This window comes from Moschus berezovskii, chromosome 22 (assembly GCF_049115385.1).
Source record: "Moschus berezovskii isolate FMDL1 chromosome 22, NW_MosBer_1.0, whole genome shotgun sequence".
NCBI classification, from domain to species: domain Eukaryota; kingdom Metazoa; phylum Chordata; class Mammalia; order Artiodactyla; family Moschidae; genus Moschus; species Moschus berezovskii.
The window spans coordinates 7829286-7856660 of NC_142481.1; the positions used below are offsets into that span (position 1 = coordinate 7829286).

Below are 27375 nucleotides of genomic sequence, written 5' to 3' on the forward strand. Positions count from 1 at the left end.
GACCCTTTTGCTCAGATTCTGGAATGACAAGACTGATGTTCCTCCCTCATTACTCACTGACCCCCTCCCACAAGACCCAGGACCCCCATGATCAATAGTCCTGTGGGACCTAGAACCTAAGAACACAAGCACCATCTCCCAGCCTCCCTCTGAACACACAAATTTCAACTCTCAGATTTCTCCAAGCATGGAACTGTGGAGTTTGAGCCCTCTGATTCATTTTCTCCCGGGAGTTAGTTCATACCACATTCCCCATCCTGCCCAAGAACCTCAAATGTGGCCCCAACCCCCAGGCATCAGGGTCCCACTCCCCCCTCACCTTCAGTGGTTTCAGGGGCTCCAGCCGAGTGCCCCCTGCCTCCTCAGCCTTCCTGCCCCGGCCCCGGCCCCGGCCCCGAGGTTTCTTGGCCCCATCAGCAGGTGTGGAGGCTGAGGCTGGCCCGGCGGTGGTGGGGACCTCCAGTGGGCGAATCCGGGGTCTCCCGCGGGGCCGGGGAGGCCCATCACGCTTGGCCTTGGTGGGTTTGCGACCTCTGCGCCGGGGGCCGTCGGGGCCTGGGTTGGGTGGACAGAAGTCAATGTCACCCAGCGGGGAGAGAGCCGGGCGGGAGCGGCAGCTGGACACCAGGTCAGGCAGGCGCCGGGGGTTGAGGCGGATGTCGGCGGGCACATCGGCTTTGTCCTCGTCGGCCTCAAACTCGTACTCCTGGGCATACAGTTTCTTGGGCGTCTGGAAGGGCGGGTCGCGGCGCCGCAGCAGGTGGAAGGAGGACGTCTTGAGCAGCTTCTTTGGCTTGGTAGAGCAGAAGATGGGCGAGGTCAAGCCTCCCTTGGGCTCCGAGGCGGGGGGCGGCGGTGGCGGAGGGGGAGGTGGTGGCGGGGGGGCCGCCTGGTGCGGCCCACTCTGGATCAGGCCCAGAGGCTCAGCGTTGACTGTGGAGGGCAGCTCGGGTGGCTTGTTGGGGTCCAGGCCCAGGCCCGGAGTCTCGGGGCCAGATCCGGATGCCCGACCAGGGCAGTAGGGCCCGTAGGGATCATAGGCAGGTGGGCCGGGGGGCGGCCCAGTCCCCGCCTTGGGATCGCCCTCGTCCTCAGGTGGCCCAGCCTTGCCATAGTCATCTGCCGGCCCTCCGCCAAACATCTCCTCCATGGTGGGGAAGAAACTGCGCTCCTCGTCTTGGAGCAAGGAGTCAGGGAAGCAGATGGAGGTGAGTGGCACGAAGCGGGGGGCCTTGGTGCCTTGTGGGCTGGGGCTGCGGTAGGCACTGGAGGGATCCTTGCCCTCGGTGTTGGGTGGGCCCACGCCAGTGTCACCAGGCCCAGCGGGCAGCGGCTCCAGGGCCCCCAGCAATTCTTGCATGGCGCCAGGTGGCTCCAGGCTCTCCTCCGGCCGCAGGCGGGGGCTGGGGGCACTGGGCTCCAGGCCATGGCTGCGGAGGTGGGCCTCGAGCTGGAGGGGCATGGGCGGTGGGGGTGGTGGCGGGGGCGGCTGGGGTGCCCCATCTCGGGCCGCCGGCTCAAGGAGATGGACGCCGACTTTGGGAGTACTGGAAGAGGGGCTAGGAGCATGGCTGAGGACGGAGGGGAGCAGCTGGGGAGGAGGGGGCGGCAGCACCAGTGGGAGGTCGGGGCCCCCCGCCTCAAGGAGGAGGCCGTGCGGGGCAGGCTGGGCTGACTGGGCCGTGGGTTGCGGGGGTGGAGGGCTCTTTTGGAGGAAGGCCCCCAGCTCCTTGGCACCTGCCCCGTAGTGGACAACTGAGGTGGCAAGCCCCTCGGGGGTCTCGCCACCCCGTTCCGGCCCTTTTTTCTTCTCCTTCAGCCGCCCCAGGCCCAGCTCCAGGGCCGCAGTGGCACCCTCGTCAAGGCTGGCGCTGGTCCGGATGACACTCTGCAGATGGTACCGCTGGGGGTCTTCCTTGGCCAGCTCATAGGGTGTGCCTGGGGGACCCCCAGCCCCACTACTCCCCCCAAGTCCCTTGGAGGCATCCGTCGCCCCATCTTCGCCCACCAGGCCATCTGCCCCTGAGGTCCGCGGGGGGCTGGGCGCCTGGAGGAGGTGCTGAATGAGGAATTCTTCATCCTCCGTGCGCTCAGCAGGAGGCCCGCCGGGGCCCGCCAGCAGCTCGGAGCCATCCCCCTTGCCCTTGTAGCCACCTGCTCCAGCTGCATAGCTGCTGGCCCCTGGGGGTGCCAGGAACGGGGCTGAGGCCAAGACGGAGCTCAGGTATTTGCCAGGAGCTCCTGGAGAGCCGACTCCAGGCGGGCGGCCGGGGGCAGGTGGCGACTGTAGTGGGCGGATGATGTGAGAAGGGCTGGCCTCTCCACCGCCCCCCAGGGAGCTGGGCCCCCAACCGCCTCCATGGCCCGAGAGTGCTGGGGAATGGCCAGTACTGTAGCTGAGCGAGGGGCTGGCTGTGGGCAGACCCTGGGAGTGGGCAGCTGGTCCCGGGTACGGCTCACCCTGCACCCCGTACAGCTGCCCCTGCAGCTGGTCTGGGGAATAGCTCTGACACGTGGCTAGGCCAGGAGGCGGGGGACCACTCGGGGGCTGCTGGGGCCCCCCTGAGTAGCTAGGACCTTTGCTCAAGTCCTGTGCTTGACCCCCTCCAAACCCCTGCCCATAGGCCTGGGGTCCTAGAAGCCCTTGGGGCTGACCGGGGGAATAGGCCTGGCCTCCGGCTCCTCCAGCCCCAGAGGCCTTCCCAGTGGCATAGGCCGCTGCTGGCCCACCTAGGCTCTGGCATTTGGGCGTGGCAGTCGAACGGGCTGGTGGGGGCCTACTGGCACCGCCCGCAGCTGCCCCGTAACCACCTTTGCCCGTCTTGTAACCAGGCGACTGAATGATGGGGCGGTAACCTCCACCGCCACCCCCCGCCCCACCTCCTCCGGCTGCCTCAGGGCCCGCAGCCCTGCCCGATGCCCCGGCCGTGGCTCCACTGGGCCCAGCTTTGCTAGGCTCACCAGCGCCAGGCGAGGGTTCCCCACCACCCAGCGGGCTGCAGGCCAAGTTGGCCCGATGGCCCATGGAGGCGTAGCTGCCTCCGCAGCTCAGGTAATGCTGGAGGGCATGGGCTGGGGGTGGGGGTGGGGGTGGCTGGGCACTGGCGGGCCGCTGGTAGTGCTTGATGACGGTGTCCTGGCGGGGCAGGGCCCGCTCGGGCGGCGGCGGGCCGGGGGCAGCACCCGAAAAGTTGTAGAGCTGTGGAGAGGATTGTTCGGCGGCAGCGGCGGCGGCAGCAGAAGAGGAAGCCAGCAGGTTGAACTGAGTAGGGAGGTGGCGGGGAGGTGGGGGTGGGTCTGGGGGACCAGGGCGGTAAGGTGGGGTTTGGGCTGGGCCGAGACCAGCGGGCCCCAGGACACCACCCCCCGCCAGGCGCTCAAAACCTAGCGAGGAGGGCACCGTGGGTGCCTGCGAGGGCTTCAGGTGCAGCACATCATGAGGGGACAGGAGCCCATTAGCTGGGGGACTAAATGGGGGATCCTGGAGGCTGAGGGAAGAGGGAACTGGGAAGGGGCGGCTGCCAAAGGAAGCCGGGTGCTGATAAGCCGACAGGGCGGAGGAGGATGGAAACGTGCTGGAACCAGGCAGGGCGCCTGAGATGAAGAGCTCCGTGGGGCCTGGCGTGTGCATGGCTAGGGATGAATGAGCAGGGGAGACCACAGGTGAGAGTCGACCACAAGCCAGCCCCACCCTGGCCCTTCTGGGCTGGCAGCGGGCTTACCTGTTTGCCAGGAAGGACTGCGGAACTGGGAGAGGAGAGAGGAGGCAGAAGGGCCAGGCTGGGGGCCCCGGGACTCCAGGGCCGAGATGAGGTTCATGACGGAGGCGTCGGGCCCTGCTGAGCCTGCGTGATGGAGGCCAGTGTCGAAGAGTCCAGAGAGGCCTGGCAAGGGTCGGGGCGGGGGTTGAGTCAGCTAGGTGGGGGATAGGGCAAGGTTGAAAGGGGAAAAGAGCAAGCCAAAGGCAAGTTGGGTCAGGAATGGGGGTTGGATGGAAGGTGCAGATTCAAAGAGGCAAAAGTAGGCAGAGACAAGGAGACAGTAAGCAGGATGGAATAGGATGCAATCCTCAGGGCAGGGAGCCCAGGAGGGAAAAGGTAGACAAAGGAGTAGAAAAATCCAGAAGTGAAATAAAGTGGGAGAAACAGTTCTTACGGTCCAAGGGAGGCCAAAGGAGTTAGGCAATTCTAACTAGTACGGGGAAGAGATGGGGTGATACTGGGAAGAACCAGAGAACAAGTCGAAAGGGGTTAAGTCCAAGTGAGAGTGTCCGGATTTTAAAAGGGGGGGGGGAGGGATAAAGGGAAGGAGCCAACCAAGACGGTCTTAGGGTCAAACTGGACAACAGTCTGGTTGCTGATCCATCTAGGAAGGGAAGCAGCAGGATCAAAGGAGAACCAATCCAAGGTACTAGAGGCCCGGTCACAGAAGAATCAGGTAGTGGGCAAATCTAAGGGAGGAGGGGGAGGTCCAAGAATCGGAGCCAAACAGGAAGAAAGGGAATCAGGAAGAAAGAATTCAGAGAACCAAGAGAATGGACAAATCCAGAGGGAAGGGACCGGGGTGGGCTGGAGAGGCGGAAAAGCCTGGAAGAGAAGGTGGGATTTGGGGGCTGAGAGGACCGGACCAATTGGAGCGAAAGAGGCGGGACCAGAAACGGGGGCGAACGAATCCGGCGAGAAATTGACCAGCCTCAGAACAACCAATCAGGGAAGAAGTGGCAAGGGGCGAGCCAGGACGGAGGGCACAGCCAATTAGGAAGGGTGGAACTTTCAGCAGCCAATCAGTCGCCTCGGAGGGAGGGCCAGGCGGGGCGGGACAGGGGCCGTACCTGCCGGGTGGTGGTTGGTGGCATAGCTTTGCAGTGGGTGGGGGGCCGCGTAGGCCTGGCGGTGTAAGATGTCCGTCTCGGGGTGTGAGGTCCTGGAGCTGCCATAGACCAAGCTGGGGAGTGGGGGGGGGGAGGAAGGGAGATGTTAGAATTTCCTCCGAAGCTGCCCTCGGAGTGAGGAACTCAGCAAATGCCCCAGGGAGTTCGGGAGAATCTTCCAGCTGACCGGGGGTTATCCTCAGGAACCTTGACCGTAAAGGAAAGACAAGGGAATCGGGGTCCCCAACTTAAAAGAGCCATGGTCCCCACTCGAGCCCCAGTAAATAGAGCCCAGAGAGCCTCACAGACATGCACAGGAAGGAGACAGACAGGGTGAAGAGTCAGAGAAAAGTGTCTTGAGTTGAAAATAGGGAGTTTGCTCCCAGGGCCCCCACCCTGTAGGTGACACAAAGCCCTGGGGCCAACCCCCAAGGGACGCCCCCTCTTCTTCAGACTCGTGGGAACAGAGGCCCTGAACTTCACGGGATGGTGCAAACCGAGCCAGGGGCAGCAGCAGATTGTTCCCCAACAGCAGGGATGGGGGAGGTGGGGTGAGGATAGGACTCGGGGAAAGTACCAGGTACAAGTGTGAACATGAACGTCGTCCATCCCCCGGGTTGAGGTTCAGATGCATGGGCCCGTGCAAGGCCAGGTATGTGTGCAAACCAGTATTCAACTCACTCGTGGGGAAAGATACAGAGCGAGGAGTCCCACATGGAAAATACTAACTCACCTAGGGTCCTGCCCGGCCAGGCTGGGAAGCCCAGGTGTGTGGGGGGAGGGGGCAGGTGAAGAGTGAGGGCGTGACACAAACAGCAGAAAAGGGGCAGATTCGCAGGTGAACTGGCTGCCAGCTATGTACGCCTGGGCCCACTCTCACACACACAACCACACACTGGAGAAACAGCTTCGTCTTCCTATGCAGCGGCCCCCATCCATGGCCCGGACTCAAGAGGTCAAACACTCCATTCCTCGCCATCAACTAGGATTCTCTGTCTTTGCGGGTGGGGGAGCTCAAGGGGGCGTGTCTCTGATGCCAGGACCCCCCCCTTACACACACAGAACCCCAGCTTAGAAAGGGGGCGGGGCCCCGTGCCCACTCAGCTCGCGGAATTTCTGGGGGGGGGAGCCCCGCGTTGCGCGGCCTCGCGCAGTCCCGGAACAATAGGACCTGGGGGGGGCGCGCCCCCCAGGTCTGCGTTCTGATTCTCTTTTCCTTCCCACCTTTGCAAAAGCAGAGCCTGGGCGCGAGGGGGAGGGGTCAGCAAGCTGGGAATCCAAGGATGGGGGGAAATCCAGGCCTTGCTTCGCCAGTCCCTCCCACCTTCCCAAGGCCTCTCGGTCTGAAATTGTTTTGCACCCCCATTTCCCCGCTGCATCTTTCTCTTTGCATGCCGGAGCTGGCTTTGGCGGAGTTTGCAATTTGCAAACTGGGGCGGCGGCGTTGTTGCAAACCGAGGAAGGCCGCTCCCTCGCAAGCCGGAGGGGAGTTTGTGATGCACGCGTAGCCGGGCGGGCCCGGCCGGGCTGGGCCCCCACCCCTTGGCCCCTTCCTCCAGGCCACCCCCGGCTCCTTACCTAGCTTTCGCTGACCTCTCGTAACTCCATCCCGCCCCGGCGCCGAGCGGGTCCCCGAAGCCGGCGCTGGGGTAGTTCCTGTCCATGAATTGGCCGCGGTGGAAATTGGGGGAGGGGGAGGGAGGGGGGAGGGAGGGGGCGCGCGCGCGCTCTCCTCCGCCGCCTCTCCCTCCGCTGTTGCTTTTTTTTCCCTTCTCTCTCTCTCTCTCTCTCTCTCTCTTTTTCTTTGCAGCCGCCGAAGGCCCGGGAAGGCCCCGGGCGGGGGAGGGAGTGGACAGGGGCGGAGGGGCGGGCAAGGGAGGGGGTGCAGCCGCCGAGCCAAGGAGGGGGGAAGGGGGGTTCCCCCTGGAGGGAAAGAGGGGGGAGGAGGGACCCCGCTGTCTCCGCCTTTGCCCCGGCCCTTGCAAGAGAGAAGGGGGGGAGCGCGCTCAGGAGGGGGCGTCCCGGGCGGCCCCGGGGTGGGTGCGGGCTCTGGGTGCTCGCTCTCGCCGCCGCCGCCGCCTCCTCCTCCTCCTCTGCGCTCACGGTGCAGCCATCTTTGCACAAGGCGGCTGGGGGAGGGGGGAGGGGAAGGGGGGGCGGGCGGCGGGGTGTCTGGCTGCGCTCCGCTTCCTCCCACAATCCCGTGCAAATGCAAAAAAAAAAAGAGAGAGAGAGAGAGGCAGACACAGGGCGCTAGCAAGCCCTGGGGGTGTAGGGTGCAGCGTTTGTACAGAAAGCCAGCTCCGCCGTGCGCAGACGCGCCCGGGAACGCAGTTCAGTTTATTTGATTTTTTTTTTGCATTATTTCACTCTTTTACATCTCTTTTCCAAGGTGTTTTTATTTGGGGAAAGAGCTCAACTCCAGTCCCCCAGGTGCAGCGCGATCCTTCCCCCAACCGAGCCCGCTTGCAATACGCCCCCCCCATCTTTTCCTGGATTGCAAAGTGCCCCTGTGCGCGCACGGGGAGCGCAGGAAAACACGCGTGTGCACAGGCGAGTCTCTGCGTGTCCGTGGTCCATGACACTGAGGGCGATGGCCGTGTCACACCCGCTTACATGCGAGTCTGCGTACCCGGACTGCGCTCCTGGGTCCGAGTTTCCACGCACTCCTACCCCCGGGGCGGGGCTGGCGGATACCCCCAGGTCAGAAGACCGTGAGGGACCGGGACGCAGGAACACGTTGCCTGGGAACTTGCGTGTATCCGTACGCAGCGGAAACACGTGTGCTAGGGTAGGCCTCGGGCCGGACGACCCCTACTCCCATCACCCCTCCAAGCTCAGCTCCGGAGTGTAAGAGGCCTGGGGGTTTCCGGAATCCGGTGCGAATCTGGGGCACGGTTCAGAGAACCCCGGCTCTGCTCCGAAGCCGCTCTTCAGCTGGGTCTCCTGAGACTGCAAGGGAAGGATAACAGCGCGGAGTCAAAGGCCCGGCTGTTTTTGCCCCATCAACCAAGACCACTCCGACCCGCCCTGGGCGTCTCAGCCAATCCCGGACCCTCTGTGTTCAAGACCCACCCTCCTATAATATACCAGACATACACACACACACACACACACACAAGACCCACCCTCATATAATATTCCAGACACACACACACACACACACACACACACACACACGGCTGGGCCACGCCCCCGTTCTTCAAGCCGCGCCCTGGATAATAAACTCAAAATTCTAAGTCCCGCCCCTAAGCCCACGCCCCTCCCCGGCCGTGCCCTCTCTCTGCGCCCCGCCCCCAGGCCGAAGCCCAGCCCCATACCTGGTGTAGGGGGGCGGAGGTGCGTCGTGCACCCCTGAGGCCGCCAGCGCCTGCTCGTAGGTGGGGAGGCCTGGGGGTGGGGGTGGAGGCTGGGGCGTCTGCGGGCTCAGATCGCTAAGAGGCCTAATGAGTTCGACACTGGGGACAGAAGGTGCACTGTTAGCAGGGGAAAGCTACAGGAGAGAGAGCCTTGGGAAAAGGTCAGACTTAGGGAGACAGAGACTCTGAGGGTGGTAGGGGGACAGAGTAAGGGAGATAGCCCAGGGAAAAAGAGGGCCACCTTCAACCGAACTCTGCACACAGAAAAGCACCACGCAATGACAGGCAGTCACAGAAATCAACAGTTGCTAAGACAGGCTTATTCACAGACACATGTGCCCCGATACAGGCAGAGTCATGGAGAAACAGACAGCCCTGCAGAGAAGCAGGCAGACACACACAAGAAACAGACAGACACAACAAAGAAACACTCAGGCGCAAATTTCCCAGATCCACTCTTCCAACAAACTCTTCCTGGGAACCTCCAAATCCACTCCACTTCGAAACGGATGCGTGAGCACTCTCTTACACTGTCACTGAGACACACCTAGACAACTCACATGGACACACACAAAGACAGCCTCATCCTGTCACCCCGGAAACTGACATCCCACAGACACCCACAGACCACAGGCTGCAGCCTCATCAGATACAGCATCCACAGGATGAAGATCACTGGTAAACCTGGTACTGCAAAGACAGCCAGGCAGCAAATATTGATGGAGTCCCTATTTGGTGCCAAGCACTGTGGATATAATCAGATGCCACAATCGGACACAGAATCTCACAGACTCTTCACAGGACAGTCTTCCCAGATCTTTCAGCAGTGCCCACCTGCCCCCGATCTGGTCCGCCTCCTTAGGATGACCCTCCCTCCCCAGCTCTAAAGCCCCCAAAGCCCCCTTACTCTTGAGGACAGAAATGCTGCCTGCGGCCCCGACGGCCATGTAGATACCAGAAGGCTCCCAGGCCGGCCAGGACGATGAGCACAATGCCTACGGTCAGCCCCACAGCCAGGCTTGCGACATCCACTCGTCCACCTCCTGTTGGGGGCAGGGGGGTTGTTTGCAGTTGACATGCTTAGTTAAGGTAGGGAGTTCAGGTAGACAATTTTCTGAGCCCCCATGCTGAGTACTGCCAGATTTTAGCAAATAATAATAAGCAGACCCAGTTAAATGTGAATTTTAGGTAAACAATGAGTAACTTTTTGTATAAGTATGTCTCATGGAATATATGAGATATACTTAAAAAAAATTATCCCTGTGTATTTGAGATTCAAATTAAACTGGGGGTGTAGGGCGGGGATCAATCCTGTATTTTATCTGGCAACCCTGTCCCCTCTGGAATGCAGTCCCTTTTACCAGCCAGCCCACAGAGGGGCGGAGCCTCACCAGACAGATCAGAAAAACTCATCTATCAAGGGGGACATCCCCCCATCAGTCACAAAGCGATGGGGTTTAGGACTCATGTGGACCCTTGGCTAAGGTGAAGTGCCTTTAGCAATCAAGGTTTCATATCTGAGGGAAAGGGGGGTAGGGCACAGGGAGGATCCTGGCTTCCTGAGCCCTTGCTAGGTCTTGCTGCTGGGGAAGACTCCTTTAGGACTGGGTAGGGGGGACTTTCTTCAAACAGTAAACCCCAGGCTTTTAGCCCTCTTCTCAAAAAACTGCACTCAGAAGGTGGGGCTTCCTGATTCGGACACGTTTCAGGTAGATTCAGGAAGCCACCAAGCCTTGATAGGCCTGTAGCAAACCAGTTACCTCCCGTAGCAACCAATGTGAGGATTCTAGCCCACACTTAGGGCCTGTTGCTAAGGATACACTCCTAGCAACCAAGCCACTAGCGGGGTGAGACGCCTGGTACCTGGAGCGGGGTCCTCCTGTGGGCAGGAGGCCTTGGGTCCTGAGCCTGGCTAGGTGTGGTTGCTAGGGAGAAGGCCTCCTTAGCAACCAGGGCAAAGCCAGGATGGAGTTGTGGGGGAGGGGGAACCAACCAGGTAGTGAGTGCTGCTGGCTTCTTTGGTCTGGCCTGGCCAGGCTTGGTTGCTAAGGAGCACCCCCCCCCCCCCACTTAGCAACAAGGCTGCAGCCACCACGGGGCCTCAGAACTCATAGGAGGGGTTGGGGTTGGGCCTGGGCTGATATGGCAGGTGAAGACACACAGGCTTCCACCAACTGGCCTACACTAGCCCCGTTGCTAGGGAGCAACCCCCTTAGCAACCAAGCTGCTGAACCTCTGGACTCCAAAGATGGGCTCAGGTGGGCCGGGGCTTCCGAGTCTGAGGCCGGCTGTAACCTCTCCTTCCAACTGTCCCCATTCCTGGGGACAGGGACCTCCCCTCAGTGAGGTGTGGTAGGATTCTGAGGCAAGGGCTCTAGTCTCAGAGGAAGGGCTTTCTTTGACAACTCCCTCCAGGAACTCAGGGAGCGTGGAATCCGGAGGGAGCCAGTTTTGGGTGGGGGATGGTGGTTCAGCCTCCCGCGTAAAGCCTTGCCCTAGTTGTATAGGATAAGCGAGCTCTCCCAACTCACCTCCTTTGCCATTGTAGATGTAGCTCTCCCAAAAGCGATCCTTGAATGGGCAGGAGGAGAGAAGGCTGAAGTATCAACTGGAAGATTCCACACCCCCAGACCAGCCCACCCTGATCTCTGAGGCAGGACAGCAGAGATGAGGGGCAGGACCCCACCTCCAGGTCCTAGAGGGGACTCCTCCAGGGACCCCAGGTCCTCACCGTCAGAATATTGTCCTCAAAGTACTCTCGCGCCTCTTCCCAGGAACATATCTCCTCTCGACACTCCCGTTCCAGGTTCCCTGGAGTGAACAACTCCAGGTCCCAGTAATTGGCTCTTGGAACCCGCTTACGGCTCCCCAGGAAGCTCTGTGCCTCTGGGGAGTCCAGGAAGACTTCTGGGCCCAAAAGATACACAGGGCATTAGTCGCTCAGTTGTGTCCAACTCTTTGCCATCCCATGAACTGTAGCCTGCCCAGGTTCCTCTGTCCATGAGATTCTCCAGGCAAAGATGCTGGAGTGGGTAGCCATTCCCTTCTCCAGGGGATCTTCCGGACCCAGGGATCAAACCCTGGTCTCCTGCATTGGAGGCAGATTCTTTACCTTCTGAGCCTCCAGGACAACCCAAAAGACATAAGGGACAGAAAACAGAGGGCTCCTAGGACTGAGGACACGTGACTGTGTGTGTGTGTGTGTGTTAGTCGCTCAGTTGTATCTGACTCTTTGCGACCCCACGGACTGTAGCCCGCCGGGCACCTCTGTCCATGGATTCTCCAGGCAAGAATACTAGAGTGGATTGCCATTCCCTTCTTCAGAAGATCTTCCTGACCCAGGGATTGAACCCTGGTCTCTCCTGAATTGCACGCGGATTCGTTCCTGTTTGAGCTACAGGAAAGTCCCTGGGGACATGAAGGAGCCTGAAAGGAGACGGAGAGCTATGGGGTCCTGGGGAGGAGGCGACTGGAGGCAGGGTTTCTCCTGGGCCAGAGGGAAGTGGGTGTTGGTGCCTGGACTCTGGCTCTTCCCCTCAACACTCACCTTGGCCTTGCTTCCCACTGGATGAGGTGTCCAGGCAGGTGGCCAATCCCAGGTATAGCAGCAGCACAGAGGGGGGGCCCCTCATATTTTGTGGACACTAGGAACCAGGTGTGGTTAGATGAGAAGTGCCTCAGCCACTGAAGAATGAGGCCAGGTCTCCCTGATCAGACTCTGTGGTCCATGAATTATAATAAGAGCAGACACTTACATGGCCTGTAATTTGGACCAGAGACTGTTCAAGGTCATTTACCTCTATCAACTTAGTTTCATTTTTACCACAGTGCTATTATTATCTCCGTTTGATACAGGAGGAGACTGAGGCACAGAGAAGTAAAAGAACTTGCCTGAGTTCACACAGTTTGCAAGATTCAGAGGCAGGTTTCAGCAAACGCAGTGTCCCTCCAGAGACCAGAGCCAGGAGCTTATCTTTTTCCCAGCTGTGCATGCAGCACCCAGCACAGGTTTGGGCACATAGCAGGCGCTCGTAAACATGTCCATTGATTGGATCCCTTTCTTCCTGATAATCTCCATGTATACCCATCTCTCTGTGCCCATTGCCACATCCACCTACAGCGTTTGTCACTCAGTCGTGTCTGACTTTTTTGCGACCCCATGGACTGTAGCCCATCAGGCTCCTCTGTCCATGGGATTTCCCAAGCAAGAACACTGGAGTGGATTGCCATTCCCGTCTTCAGGCGATCTTCCTGACCCAGAGACTGAATCCAGGTCTCCTGCACTGTAGGCGGATACTTTACTGCCTAAGCCAACAGAGAAACCCCTCCACCCACAGAGATCAAAGAGTATACAAGAAGTAAAACCAGAGGGGCATATCCTGGGGTCCAGCAGTTGAGGGAGGGGGCAGTGATCCTGGACTCCTGGATTTGGGGGCTCCAACAGCCAGGTCGCCAAGGTCCCCTAACCAAGCTCTGCCTCCAGGGACATTCACTTACCTGCCTAGACTTGTGAGCACTGTCCTCTCCTTAATCAGGGCCTCCTCGGCTAACTGCGGCCAGCTGTGAAGAGGGGCAGGGGAGAGGGGAGGGGAGGGGAGAGGAACGAGAGGGTACTTTGTTCATTAAAGCCGGCACAATCCTGGTTCCAGGCAAGAGGGGCGGGGTTTTTTATTACCTGCCCTGGGCGGAACTCAGGTAAGGGACAGAGTATTTAAAGGGACCTTATGAAAAAAATACATAAATAAAGGGATCTTATAATTAAGAGTATAACGTCCAGAGCCCCATAGGGAGCCTGGTTCTCCTGACACCATGGGGACACTTAGGGTGTTGTATAGGCACCTCCTCCCCTCCCCTCCTATAATTTCCTCCCCCGCCCCCCAGAGAGCTCGCCAGGCTGAGCTAGGGAAATGAACATCTAGATATCTGGCTATCTAGAAACTGGAGGGAAACTTATGCCTTAGTCCCTAGAGATAGGTAGGTATACCGCAGTAAATTCCTGCTTCCTGAGACAATTTGACTTTGACTTCTGATTTCTCAACTGCTCCATTTACAAAGTGGGGACAGAGGAGCCGTCCTTTCTCTATTGTCTTTTCTTTTGCGGCAGAAAAGTGGATGATACATACTTTGGTAAGCGGGCTTTTCAATTTCTGGGCAAAGTGGTTAGTCCTTAAACACAGGCTTGAAGAGACGCAAAGCCTAGGAACAAGCAGGAAATTGCCCGCCCAGGGAAACGCCTAGTATTTACTAAGCACGTCCCCTATTCACGCCAGTTTCACCGACCGGAACCCTCGAGTTGCCACTCACGTTTCCAGGGGGAGGGAAAAAAAAGAAGGGAGAATTTACCAAGCCAGAAGAGCTGTCTCCGCCACTAGGGGCAGAACTACTTCCGGTCTCTTCACCGGGCGGAAGCGGCGGAGCGGAGAGGGAAAACAGCGCTCCTTTCCGGTGTAGGGATACTGTTGAAGTAGCCACCGAGGAAGGAGGGGTCGTCTGTAAGGTGAGTTCTAGGCGGTAGAAGAATAGTGTTAGTGCGATTGCCTTCCCGTGGGCACGAGTCCTGTGGTCCCGAGGGAGACTAGGACAATATTTTGAAAGCCTGACTTCCTGGCAGTTATTAATAGAGCCCTCCAGGTGCCTCAAGTTTGAAGCCGAATTGGAGGTGCTGGAAATCCCTTTAGGTAGCCAAACCTTCATCCGGCAGTTCTCCCGAGAGTATTAAGTCCAGTGCAGACGAATGGGCTGCGGATCCCAGGGCACGGAAGAGACTGGGACGCCTAGGGTCTAAGGAGTAATACTGAATGAGAAGCAACCCCCCCCCCACCGTTTCGTGGCCTCAGTTTCCCAGAGCGTGATAGGGAGGGCGGGGAAGGGTTGTGTAGTCGCCGCCGCTGCCTCCTTGCACCTTTTTGACAGGCCCTTCCCTCTTGGAGTTACTGTAGGTTAACGTTTTCCTCTGTGGAGCTTTGGGGTTAAGCAGTCTTAGGTTCTCACCTTGATGGTGCTGCAGATTCGTTGTGAACTGCGGTCGTGATGGATCCTTAAAGCAGTTTTACTTTAATATTTTATCATGAAAATGTCCCACCTGTCAGGTTAGTTTCTTTCTCTTCCTCCGTTCTTGTCTCGTGGCAACAAAAATTTGGAGCAACGGACGAAAAGGTGTAGAACAACAGACAAGTTAGAGCTCCTTTCAGCTCAAGCAGATAATCTTTTATTAATCCAACACTCCTGTAGGAGTCCTCCTCATCCCGTAGAAGCCCTCTTGGCTTCCCTCTTTACACTTCCAGTCTCCTCCTTTTGGCTTTGCCCCGTTCAAAGTAGGGCTTGTACCCACCACCAGTCAATGAAAGGGAATAGAAATGGGCAAAGGCTCAAGGCCAAATGATAATTATAAGCTGTATAGCTGCAGGCTGTGTTGTTTATGTCTTAATAGGCTCCTAACTGCCTAACGGCGGGTAAGGTTATCTGGAGAGGCCCCTGTGGTCATTTTGTATCCACTGTGTGAATAGGATACATGGGCAGGAGTTGGAAAGTCTCTGAGGTTATACTTGTAGCATAGCTGTGAACTCTCCTGGGTGTGTCTCAGAGTTTAGAGATGGCTTGCATCCCTTTCAGTCAGGCTTCCACTCCTTGCTCATGTCTAATTTCCTACCTAATACAACTTACATAAAAGTGGGATCATAATATAAAAATTCGTATGGCCAGAGTTTCTGTTTATTAATATTTTTGCCATACTGGCTGGGTATTTTTTTAAATTAAATATATAAGGCAAAGCCTGTCTGTCGTGACATTTCACCCCTAAATACTTTAGGATACATCTGTAAAAAGCAGAGACATTTCCACAACACTAAACTAACTATACTTCAACTTTTTAAAAATTTTTCAACAATTTTTTTTAATCTTAAAAAGCATACAGGCACACAAAAAAAACAGGAACATTTTCTTCCATGACCACAATACTATTATTATAATCATATTATCATATTATTATCATATTATCATATCATAATTTCATACTGTTATCATAATGCTTACAAAAACAACCCTAATAAGAATGTCAGTTGTTTGAATCAGAATCAATTCAAATAATTGTTTTGTCTTTTAAATTCCTCTTAATTTCTAACAGTCTCCCCCTCCACACCATCCTGTTTTTTTTTCTTTTTAAATATATATTTGTTTATTTGGCTGTGGTGGGTTTGAGTTGTGGCATATGGGATCTTTGATCTCCGTTGTGGTATGTGGGATCAAACCTGGGTCCCCGGCATTGCGAGCACAAGGTCTTCTCATCACTGGACCACCAGGGAAGTCCAGTCATTTCTATTACTATAGTACTTTTGTGATGTTTTGACTGGTCGGATGGTTCCTTGCATTGATTACACACCTACCCGGCCCTATGGTTGGAAGTTGTTAATTGATGCTATCATGCCATCTCTGTGCCCAGCCCCCACCCCCAGGTGCCAGGCAGTCTGGAGTCCAGCCCAGGCCCCACCTCTCGGGGGCTCCTAGTCTGGAGGGGGAAATTCTGAGATGGCTGTAATAGAGGTAAATCAGGGCATTGTCAGGCTTCCTGATGGGGCCTGGGAGAAGGAAGGGGATGGGATTTCCAGGGCGGGGTACAGGGAGGATCAGGCCCATGGGGATCTCCAGGAGCAGAGCCAGGCCTGTAGGAGCTGCCCCATTCCACACTGAGTCAGCACAGAGCCTGGGGCCACCTGCAGCCAGCAGGCACCAACAATGGCTTCGGCCACAGATGCAGATGCCTGGATCAACCCCTGGCTGCACTGGGTACCTTCTCCCTGCCTCTGTTTCCTTGTTTGTAGCAGCCATTTGTGCTGTGGGATTTGGTGGAAAGTGAAAGTCACTTGGTCGACTCTTTACAACCCCATGGACTGTATTCTCTAGGCTAGAATACTGGAGTGGGTAGCCATTCCCTTCTCCAAGAGATCTTCCCAACCCAGGAATCGAACCCAGGTCTCCCACATTGCAGGTGGATTCTTTACCATCTGAGCCACCAGGGAAGCCCAAGAATACTGGAGTGGGTAGCCTATCCCTTCTCCAGGGATCTTCCTAACACAGGAATCAAACCAGGGTCTCCTGCATTGCAGGCAGATTCTTTTTTCTTTTTTTTTGCAGGCAGATTCTCAACCAACTGAGCTATCAGGGAAGCCCTGGGATTCAGTGGAGTTAACATGCATAAAATGCATATAACACGGCTGGATTTACCGAACCTCTTAGATGAATACAAGTCACTATTAATAGAAGAATCTCAGATGTTCCCTTTTGCTTTTAGGGAACCTCCCTCCTTCCTGCTTCCGATACTTCCTATATCTGTCTGTGAGTTCCTTGAATGTAATTGGCCCTTTGGGTTCCCTTAACACAGGCCTCCACCCCCCTGGGACAGCCAGCAGCATCCATGTGACCCCATGCTCTTCTCAGGAGGGGACTTGTAGCATCCTTTAGTTCTTCCTTAGTTTTCTCATCCGTTAGTTCTCAGAGGGATCTCTGACCTCAGGAGATTGAGGATTCAAACAAATTGACTGCAGAAAAAGACCTGGGGAGATAATACGGGAGATTTGAATGCCAGCTGGATAGTAGATGATGTTAAGGAATTATTAATGCATCCATGGTATTGTGGTCACGTTTTTTAAACACAGTAGCCACGAGTCCCCAGAGGCTGTGGCGCACTTTGATACTTGTCTCATGGCCCCGAGGGACTGTATTTTTTTTTAATCACTTCATTTTAATTAATTTAAATTCAAGCACCAATACTGGATTCAGTCCCTGGAAAACTTTTAAGTATGTCTGGTGCAACCAGGACGTGTGACTGTACATTTGCTCCTGTAAATTTTATGAAATCTAAATGTAGGACAAGTTCCTCCAGTGAAAATTGTTCTCTGAATAGAGACATATTGAAAGAGTGGACTAGACTGTGGATTTTGAAGATTTCGTAGGAGAATGGGAGTGGATAAGCCTTTATTCTTGGATTGTGACCTCCCTGGGAGGACTCCCAGCTGTCACGTGACTAAGGAGGGGCGGCTGTGGAGACCGGGTGCCCGGGTTCAAGTACAGCTCTGTTGCCAGGGGGGCTCCATGGGCCTGGTCTCTCCCCCGTAAGAGGGGAAGGTTGATAAATAATAGCTGCTCTTACTTTGGATGTGTCCTCTCTGAAGTGCTAGTGACAACAGATGGTAGTAGTTCTGTTTTCTGAGCTTGTCGTATCTGAGGAGACCATAAACCTGCCCACCTCAGTCAGTGGTTCCCAAACTTCTTGGTCTCAGGATTTTAAAAATCAGCAAGGACTCCAAAAAGCTTTTGTTTGTGGAAGTTCAATCCATCACAGTTTGCCACATCAGGGGAATTCCCTGGTGGTCCACTGGTTAGGACTCTGCACTTTCACTGCTGAAGGTCCGGGTCCGATCTCTGGTCCAGAAACTAAGATCCTGCAAGCCACAAGTGCAGCCAAAGGAAAAAGAAAAGATTTGCCTTAGAAGATGAAAACAGACATGAAAGGGTCTTTATTGAAATATTCATATAACAAAACACTCATCTATTTAAAGTATACAAGTCTGGCTTTCCATATAATCACTATTTTTGTAACCATCTCCACTTTCTGTTTTCAGGACATTTTCATCACTGCAGAAAGAAACCCCATCCCCCTTAGCAGCCGCTCCCCATTCCCATCCTCCCTTTTCCCAGCTGATGGCAGCCACCAGTCTCCTTTCCGTTTCTATGGATCTGCGCATTCTGGACCTTTCATATAAACGGAATCAACAATAGGGCCTTTTGTACCTGGCTTCTTTCACTCTGTATACCAGATATTTTTTAAAGCCAGGGTTGCACAAACACAAGTCACACAGCCTCAGGAACACTCCATCGGACACTGATTAGGGAATGAGAGGAACAGAGGCAAGCACATATTAGTGTTACGGAAATTGTTCTGTGGACCCCCTGAAAGTATCTTAGGGACCCCTGGGGTCTCGGCAGACCTTAATTTGAGAACCACTGGCCTAGGCAAATGGCTTCACTTCTCTGCCTCTGTTTGCCTCTCTCCAAAGTGGAGATGCCGATGGAACAGACCTCAGAGGGTGGCTGAAGTTGGATGATTGATGAGATGAGGCCACGGGGATTCGGCCTGGAGGTCAGGGGTCAAGCAGTGTCTCTTGTGCTTATTCCTGTGACAGCCCAAAGAAGTAATGATCCCTCTCTAGCGGTTCCTCTCTTCTCAGAGAGAAAATGTCCCAGTCCACAAAGCCAAAGAGCTTGGCCACAAGACAAGCAGCCCAGTGCCAAATACCACGGAGGGTCAAGGCAGTTGACAACTAAGAATAGAGTGGGGAATTTGTCCCTGCGGAGGTGAACTCGACCTTCATGAGTGGTGACGGGTGGGGGGATGGGGGCGGAAGCCAGGGGGCCAGGGCAGAGGAGGGGGGTGGCAGGTGAGCTGGGGAGGCAGCAGGTGCTGGACACCTGCTCCAAAGCTGGGGGGTGAGGGGAAGCCGGAGGAGGGGCCATGGGTCCAGTTGGGGTGTTTCACCAAGGTCAGCTTCTGCATGCAGCACAGTGGCTGCAGCTGGAGTGACAGGAATGTTCCACATCGCGATTGGGGCGGTAGTTAGGAGGGTGTATGCATCTGTCAAAACACATCAACTGCATCCTTACGGGTCTGTGCATCTATTCTCTGTAAATGTACCTACTGGGAGGAAGACGCCAGTAGGGGGCGTGCAAGGTCCATAAGTTCCAGGAGAGGTCTATGTTTTGAAAGAGAAAGGCAAGTTTCTGAAAGGATCACAAACCAGGGAAATAAAGATGAATTTGCTTTTTTGTATTTTGGGAGCCCCCGGTGGTGCCCCGACCCCTGCCTTCTGGATCCTCCTTGTAGCCAGAGAACTGGAGAGAATAATTTCCCAAACATTTCATATGCCAGATTCAGTGTATGACCTCATTTAGTCCACATAGCCATCCAGTTAACATCAGGAACAGCCCATGGTTCTTCGCACCTCTTACCAGAGGGCTCTGAAAGGGAATTACCCGTCCAGAGTCACAGCAAGGAGAGGGCCAAGGCCAGGCAGAAGGTCTTATTCCATTGATCCCATCAACCCTCAGCTTGTTCGATTGATTCAGTTAATTCAATTCAGTCGCTCATTCGTATCCGACTCTTTGTGACCGCATGAATCACAGCACGCCAGGCCTCCCGGTCTACCACCAACTCCCAGAGTTCACTCAAACTCACCTCCATCGAGTCGGTGATGCCATCCAGCCATCTCATTCTCTGTCGTCCCCTTCTCCTCCTGCCCCCAATCCCTCCCAGCATCAGAGTCTTTTCCAGTGAGTCAGCTCTGCGCATGAGGTGGCCAAAGTATTGGAGTTTCAGCTTTAGCATCAGTCCTTCCAGTGAACACCCAGGACTGATCTCCTTTAGAATGGACTGGTTGGATCTCCTTGCAGTCCAAGGGACTCTCAAGAGTCTTCTCCAACACCACAGTTCAAAAGTATCAATTCTTCGGTGATCAACTTTTTTCACAGTCCAACTCTCACATCCATACATGACCACTGGAAAAACCATAGCCTTGACTAGATGGACCTTGGTTGGCAAAGTAATGTCTCTGCTTTTTAATATGCTATCTAGGTTGGTCATAACTTTCCTTCCAAGGAACAAACGTCTTTTAATTTCATGGCTGCAATCAGCATCTGCAGTGATTTTGGAGCCCCCAAAAATAAAGTCTGCCACTGTTTCCCCATCTATTTCCCATGAAGTGATGGGACCAGAAGCCATGATCTTAGTTTTCTGAATGTTGAGCTTTAAGCCAACTTTTTCACTCTCCTCTTTCACTTTTCATCAAGAGGCTTTTTAGTTCCTCTTCACTTTCTGCCATAAGGGTGGTGTCATTTGCATATCTGAGGTTATTGATATTTCTCCCGGCAATCTTGATTCCAGCTTGTGCTTCTTCCAGCCCAGCGTTCCTCATGATGTACTCTGCATATAAGTTAAATAAGCAGGGTGACAATATACAACCTTGACGTACTCCTTTTCCTATTTGGAACCAGTCTGTTGTTCCATGTCCAGTTCTAACTGTTGCTTCCTGACCTGCATACAGGTTTCTCAAGAGTCAGGTCACGTGGTCTGGTATTCCCATCTCTTTCAGAATTTTCCACAGTTTGTTGTGATCCACACAATCAAAGGCTTTGGCATAGTCAGTGAAGCAGAAATAGATGTTTTTCTGGAACTCTCTTGCTTTTCCCATGATCCAGCGGATGTTGGCAATTTGATCTCTGGTTCCTCTGCCTTTTCTAAAACCAGCTTGAACATCTGGAAGTTCACGATTCACATATTGCTGAAGCCTGGCTTGGAGAATTTTGAGCATGACTTTACTAGCGTGTGAGATGAGTGCGATTGTGCGGTAGTTTGAGCATTCTTTGGCATTGCCTTTCTTTGGGATTGGAATGAAGACTGACCTTTTTCAGTCCTGTGGCCATTGCTGAGTTTTCCAAATTTGCTGGCATATTGAGTGCAGCACTTTCACAGCCTTATTTTTCAGGATTTGAAATAGCTCAACTGGAATTCCATCACCTCCACTAGCTTTGTTCGTAGTGATAATTCCTAGAGCCCACTTGACCTCACATTCCAGGATGTCTGGCTCTAGGTGAGTGATCACACCATCGTGATTATCTTGGTCATGAAGATCTTTTGTGTACAGTTCTTCTGTATATTCTTGCCACCTCTTCTTAATATCTTCTGCTTCTGTTAGGTTCATACCATTTCCGTCCTTTATTGAACCCATCTTTGCATGAAATGTTCCCTTGGAATCTCTAATTTTCTTGAAGAGATCTCTTGTCTTTCCTGTTCTGTTGTTTTCCTCTATTTCTTTGCATTGATCACTGAGGAAGGCTTTCTTATCTCTCCTTGCTATTCTTTGGAACTCTGCATTCAGATGCTTATATCTTTCCTTTTCTCCTTTGCCTTTCGGTTCTCTTCTTTTCACAGCTATTTGTAAGGCCTCCTCAGACAGCCATTTTGCTTTTTTGCATTTCTTTTCCATGGGGATGTCTTCTATCTCCTGTACAATGTCACAAACCTCCCTCCATAGTTCACCAGGCACTCTTATCTGTCAGATCTACTCCCTTGAATCTATTTCTCACTTCCACTGTATAATCATAAGGGATTCGATTTAGGTCATATCTGAATGGTCTAGTGGTTTTTCCTACTTTCTTCAATTTAAGTCTGAATTTGGCAATAAGGAATTCATGATCTGAGCCACAGTCAGCTCCTGGTCTTGTTTTTGCTAACTGTATAGAGCTTTGATTGATTTACTCTTGTTAAAAGGGGATTACTCTTGTAATCCCCCTAGTCTTCCACTAGCCGGTAAAGACCCTGCCTACCAATGTGGGAGATGTAGATGTGGGTTCAATCCCTGGGTTGGGAAGATCCCCTGGAGGAGGGCACGGCAGCCCACTCCTATATTCTGGCTTGGAGAATCCCACTGACAGAGGAGCCTGGTGGGCTGCAGTCCATGGGATCTCAAAGAGTGGGACAGGACTGAAGCGACTGAGCATGCATGCATCCATCCCCTAGTCAGTCCCTCCCTTACACTGGCAGCCATTATGATATGCATGATCCTTTTGTTTGCAGGTGTTTAAATGTATTGTTTTGTGCATGTGTAGGTTGTTTTCTTTCTTTCTCACCCAGCGTCATGGTTTTAAGATCCACCCATGATGCTCTGTACACACCCAGTCAGTTGCATCTGACTGCTGGGTGGTCTCCTTGGTGGGCAGTCACCATCCATCCCACCAGGGCAGGATATTCAGTTGCCTTCAGCTCCCCTCCAGGATAAACGACATCACTGTGAACATCCTCGTACGAGCTCCCTGGTGGGTGTCGTCTCTGGGGCACACACACACAAGTGCAGAATCGCCTCCACTCACTTTGTGGAAGTCCCACCAGCCCATGCTCCCCCAGCACCACCTGCGGGGGTTCCTATCACCAACCCTCACCCTGGTCTTAGCAAGTGCTCACAGTGCCGCCCACTACCTTGGAGAGAGGAGTAAAGTGATGTCTCATCGTGGTTTTCCTGGAAGGAGAGCTTGAGGCATCCACCTGTCAGTCTTTGAGCCGCTTCTGTAAATTGCCTGTTCTCACCCTTTGCTTGTTTTCCTGTCAGGGTAGCTGGGTTTTTCTTGTTGATTTATGAGAATTCCATGTGCAGTCAGTTCTCCCTCTAACACTTGCTGTTTTTGAAAACTTGGAATTTATTCCGGGGTGAATGACACGTGAGGGAACAATTTTGAGCAACAGGCACATTGCAGCTAAGCGAATCCAGGCGCGCTCAGTTGAAATGGGCGTGTAGCATCCACACACGCTCGAGAACCCAGAGCATCTGCTGGGCGCTTCGGTCTCCCACGCGTGTTCTTGCCCCACCCATCGCCTCGGATGCCAGAACTTACCATCAGATTGCACGTAACCCTCCTTCCACCACCTCAGGATAACTCGCAACTTGTGCCACTTCCAACACCACTTCCAGAAGCAAACTTCAGGTCTTTTTCAGGATGGAGTGCTTTTTTTTGAGGATAGAGGCTTTTCTTAACCATCTAATAAATGCAAAACTGTCTTCCCTTGTCCCACTCCCAGCTTCCCCATCAGGTCAGATCAGGGACCATAAAGGTCCAGTTCTCTCTGCGTGAGCTCCCTCCGGTCACCACCGCCTTGCAGCTACCCCTTCCTCCCCACTGGGATGACGCGGCACGGCAAGAACTGCACAGCCGGGGCCGTCTACACCTACCATGAGAAAAAGAAGGACACAGGTACTGGGTCTGCGAGGGGGGCAGATGGACCCCAAAATGCCCAGGTCGCTCACTTTGGCCCTCTGGTTGAGCTTGCTATGTGTGTCTTTCTCCTGACCGTGTTAACACAGCTCATGTGACTGACGGTCATAACCAAAAACATAACAGCCCACACAAGCCAACCACCTTTTCCTTGCCTTGTACATTAAGAGCCTTCTTGCTTGAATTCATCTAAGCCTCCTAAACACCCACAGAGGAAGTGTTGTCAGCCTGTATTCCAGATGGGGAAACTGAGGCCCAGAGAAGTGCAGGCACTTGAGCTTGGTCCCAGAGCCAGAAGGCCCGGGGGGAGTCAGCCATGAGCTTCTTCCCCCAGCTGGCCCTCGGGCTGCCTCAGAGCCTGTCTGTCACTGACCCTCTGGGAATGAACACCTCCTGTGGGTGTGCCCCGCCCCCAACACACAGACCCCAGGCACAAGCTCCTGACTGCACAAGTGACCCACCTCCACTGTGTCCTCGCTGTGCCTTTCTCTGCGGGTTTGCACAGGGGCATGTCCCCTGTCTCTCCATCCCTCTGTGTGTTCCTATCCCCAGCGGCCTCAGGCTACGGCACGCAGAACATCCGACTGAGCCGGGATGCTGTCAAGGACTTCGACTGCTGCTGCCTCTCACTGCAGCCCTGCCACGACCCTGTCGTCACGTGAGCTGGGCACGTGGGTGGGCTGGTCGGGGGGCACAGGGCGAGGGAGCCGCTGGAGGGGCTGTACAGCCAGGGCGCCCTGGACAAGCCACCTGCCCTCCCAGAGCCTCAGTGTTCCCCTCTGAGACCTGGGCACGAGCCTAGTGTACTTCGCGGGGTGTGGAAGAGAATACGTTCATAATAGAGGGTAGGGCTCCTGGAACACTGCCAGCCTGTAATAACAGTTCGTGGAGTGCTTCCTGTTATCTGCCTCTTCACTGCAGAGGCTTCCCTGGTGGCTCAGATGGTAAAGCATCTGCCTGCAAAGTGGGAAACCCAGGTTCGATCCCTGGGTTGGGAAGATCCCCTGGAGAAGGAAATGGCAACCCACTCCAGTACCTTTGCCTGGAAAATTCCATGGACAGATGAGCCTGGTAGGCTACAGTCCATGGGGTCACAAAGAATCAGAGACTGAGCAACTTCACTTCCCTCACTTGACTTCAGAGATCCAGCTGATGCCCACATAAGCCAGGCAAACCCCTACCATGCAGGACATTCCAAGGGCTTAGGAGTACCCTCCCAGGAGCCAGGCACAGGCCAGTCCTTTGGTTGGAATATGCAGGGTGTGGACAACCTTGGCCTCCTGAGCTAACCCTTTATGGCACAAGATTTTCCCCTGCATGTTGGAGCACATTACAAAGCCAGGAGAGTTAAAACGGCACAGTTACCTCAGAGAGCTAAGCAGAGCCCTGAGTGAGCTGCTGCCTGGAAGATGCTTAGGGGGTCTCCAGGACAGGGAGCTGATGTTTGGCGGGTGGCTGTTAACTGCTGGCCATGCTTTCTCATCTTCTCCTCTCCTTGCAGCCCAGATGGCTACCTGTATGAGCGGGAAGCAATCCTAGAGTACATTTTGCACCAGAAGAAGGAAATTGCCCGGCAGATGAAGGTGAGCCCATTTTATGGGTGAAGAAATTGAGGCCAGGAGATGTCACAGCACTTTCCAGAGGCCACAGAGCTCATCTGTGACAGAAGCAGGGTTTGAGCTCTGGCAGTCTGTCTCCAGCCAAGCTGTTGACCACTCTCCTGCCAAGGGACAGAGAAGCCATCGAGTCCCAAACCAGCTAAACAGGAAATGGTTCAGGTGTCCTATGGTTGGTAGGAGGAACCAGCCAAGGCAGCAGAGACACAGGGCAGATGACTGTGTGGCCACCAGCCTGCACCAAACAGAGCCTCTGCCCGGAGTGTCCCCTGCATGGGTCCTGGTTTACCCTCCTTTAAATTCAGAGAGCCACCCCGCCCCCACCTAGGGTGCCCCAAACCCACAGCCCACAGGAGGGTGCCGGGCTCACTGCTCCCTGGCCCTGGCTGCCCGCAGGCCTACGAGAAGCAGCGGGGCGCCCGGCGAGAGGAGCAGAAGGAACTGCAGCGGGCGGCGGCACAGGACCACGTGCGGGGCTTCCTGGAGAAGGAGGCGGCCATCGTGAGCCGACCCCTCAACCCCTTCACGCCCAAGGCTGCCTCGGCAGGGAACGGCCCAGGTGAGAGAGAGAGATAAGCCTGTAGGTGGGTGGGGGGGTCCCACAGGTGCTTCCGTGGGTGCGGCATCCCAGCCCCTCCCCCCCACCCACAGACGATGCCCAACCCGGGTCCAGTGCGGGCCTCGCAGGCAAGGACAGGGAAAAAGCGCTGCCCAGCTTCTGGATCCCATCGCTGACCCCCGAGGCGAAGGCCACGAAGCTGGAGAAGCCGGTGAGCCCCCTACCCCAGCACGCACCTGTGCGCCCTCTTAGCTAGAGAGGGCCAGCCAGGTTCACCCCCTCACCTGCTCCCCACCCCTGCCCAAACCGGGGTCCTGAAGGCCTCCTTCCCATTCTCCCACCACCTGGCTCCAGCCCCGCCTGCTGACCCTGCTTCCCTCCCCCACCCCTACCCGCCAGTCGCGCATCGTGACCTGCCCCATGTCCGGGAAGCCGCTGCGCATGTCCGACTTGACACCGGTGCACTTCACGCCGCTGGACAGCTCCGTGGACCGCGTGGGGCTCATCACGCGCAGCGAGCGCTACGTGTGCGCCGTGACCCGCGACAGCCTGAGCAACGCCACGCCGTGCGCCGTGCTGCGGCCCTCGTGAGTCACCAAGGGGACAGCCTGGGGACCTGCGGGAGCGGGTGTGGCCCCCTGTCTGGGGCGGGGCCCCTGATCCTCACCCCTCCACCGTCACCCTCACCGCAGTGGGGCCGTAGTCACCCTGGAGTGCGTGGAGAAGCTGATTCGCAAGGACATGGTGGACCCGGTGACCGGGGAGAAACTCACGGACCGCGACATCATCGTGCTGCAGCGCGTGAGTATCGCCCCTCCTCCCCGCCCTCTGGCCTTCCGGTAATCCCGCCCTCCTTCCAGAGGCCCCGCCCCTTTGTTTTAGCCCCGCCCCCACCAAGCCAGGGGCAGGGGCCCTGCCTTACCTCCGCGGCTAGGGAACCTCCATGGCACCCTCTCCTCCTACAGGGCGGCACCGGCTTCGCGGGCTCCGGAGTGAAGCTGCAGGCGGAGAAGTCCCGGCCGGTGATGCAGGCCTGAGCGCGGGAAACCAAATAAACGGGGCTTGGACGCGACTGGTCATGTGGCGCCTTCATTCACCGCACTGGAGCCCAGGAGCCCGGGCATGGCGTGCGCTCCGGAATTACTGTGCTTCGAAAGCATGAGCTAGGAATGTTTGGTGTGGTCTCACGTTAAGTGTGAAGTCTGAATGGAATGCAAACGCACAGCTGTAAATGGGTTGAGTGGCCACAAGTCGGAATGTGAGCAGCGACCACTGGAGGGCGCCATGTTAACGGGCTAAATGAAAATCCCCGCGCGTTCCTTTGGAGTTAAACCAAATTTGAAGCCTATGAGCTTCAGCGGCACGTGTCTCCCATTGCAAAGTGTAATAAGACACCCAAAGGAAATGAAGTGCTGTGTCTGTGAGAGAGAAAGTTCGGCACCCAGTCTGGAGAAGGCTGTGAGGAACACCCCCTCCCTCGCCACCTGAAGGCTGGAGGGTGGAGAGGAAGAGGAAACCGCAAGCGCAAAAGCCCGGAGGCAGCAGTGTACTCCGTGGGTGTGACGAGTGGGAGGAGGTCAGAGCAACCAGGTCTGGTGGACCTGCCTGGAGCTCGGACTCGACTGCGAGGGCAGGGGGGTCCTTTCAAGCTATGTTTTTAATAACCGTTGAGTCAGAAAAACAGACTCTGTGCAGTGTGGAGAGCCAGAGCTAAAAGCTGCAAAACATGGCAGAGAGTGTAAAGATAAAGACTGGAAGTCCTGCCTCTTAGAGCGATCCCCAGGTTCTGTCCTTCCAGGTCTTCCTCTGCCAGGCCTTTCTCACAGGAGTTTTTTCAACCGAAGAGATTTCTATGCACACACTGCTCCATTCATTAAACAGTCTCTGCCCTTTCATTTTGGAAAACGGTCTTGTCATCTAAAGCCCAGACGAGATTCATAAGTGTCCTTGAGTGCTGGACAAGCGCATGCCTGGTGTAGGACCAGTGGGTGCCTCTGGCTGCAGGGAAAAGTTATTAGTAGGAGGGTGGGTCATCCTTGCTTGCACCCGGGGGAGCCCCCAAAGCCCTGCATTTCCTCCCTTAGACATTTCTAGAACCTTCATGCCCTGCTCTTGGGATCCCAGTCTCCAGACACTAGCTAAGGTGCTGCTGACACT

General features: G+C 55.3%; 3 protein-coding genes across 6 annotated transcripts in view; 1 reads left to right on the forward strand and 2 right to left on the reverse strand.

Moving 5' to 3' along the window:
- PRR12 (proline rich 12) overlaps positions 1-6998 on the reverse strand; it is a 28913-nt gene extending 21915 nt beyond the window's left edge. For both annotated transcript variants that reach the window (XM_088830582.1, XM_055411584.2), the window contains exons 1-4: positions 6449-6998; positions 4832-4944; positions 3723-3884; positions 320-3633 (exon numbers count right to left, since the gene is read on the reverse strand). In XM_088830582.1, the coding sequence (XP_088686708.1) occupies positions 320-3633; positions 3723-3884; positions 4832-4944; positions 6449-6534 (3675 nt within the window). In that variant the 5' untranslated portion in view covers positions 6535-6998. The remainder of the gene's footprint in view (positions 1-319; positions 3634-3722; positions 3885-4831; positions 4945-6448) is intronic.
- A 588-nt stretch (positions 6999-7586) lies between these two features.
- Positions 7587-13478, reverse strand: PRRG2 (proline rich and Gla domain 2). 3 transcript variants are annotated; one of them, XM_055411589.2, is made up of 8 exons: positions 13353-13478; positions 12727-12789; positions 11777-11873; positions 10961-11136; positions 10761-10800; positions 9185-9272; positions 8191-8328; positions 7587-7822 (listed from the first exon to the last, which is right to left on the reverse strand). In XM_055411589.2, exons 3-8 carry the CDS (start codon positions 11859-11861, stop codon positions 7804-7806), a joined length of 546 nt encoding a protein of 181 aa, XP_055267564.1. In that variant the 5' UTR covers positions 11862-11873; positions 12727-12789; positions 13353-13478; the 3' UTR covers positions 7587-7803. The 3 variants fall into 3 exon arrangements, with proteins under 3 accessions (XP_055267564.1, XP_055267561.1, XP_055267563.1); XM_055411586.2 differs by having other exon boundaries at positions 9137-9272; XM_055411588.2 differs by having other exon boundaries at positions 9137-9272; positions 11777-11947.
- A 124-nt stretch (positions 13479-13602) lies between these two features.
- On the forward strand, positions 13603-26290 carry NOSIP (nitric oxide synthase interacting protein). The gene is made up of 9 exons (XM_055411590.2): positions 13603-13726; positions 22850-23022; positions 23596-23701; positions 24545-24626; positions 25056-25218; positions 25311-25429; positions 25618-25805; positions 25911-26019; positions 26184-26290. The coding sequence occupies exons 2-9, from the start codon at positions 22953-22955 to the stop codon at positions 26253-26255; spliced, it is 909 nt and encodes a 302-aa protein (XP_055267565.2). The 5' UTR covers positions 13603-13726; positions 22850-22952; the 3' UTR covers positions 26256-26290.
- Positions 26291-27375: the final 1085 nt, after the last annotated feature.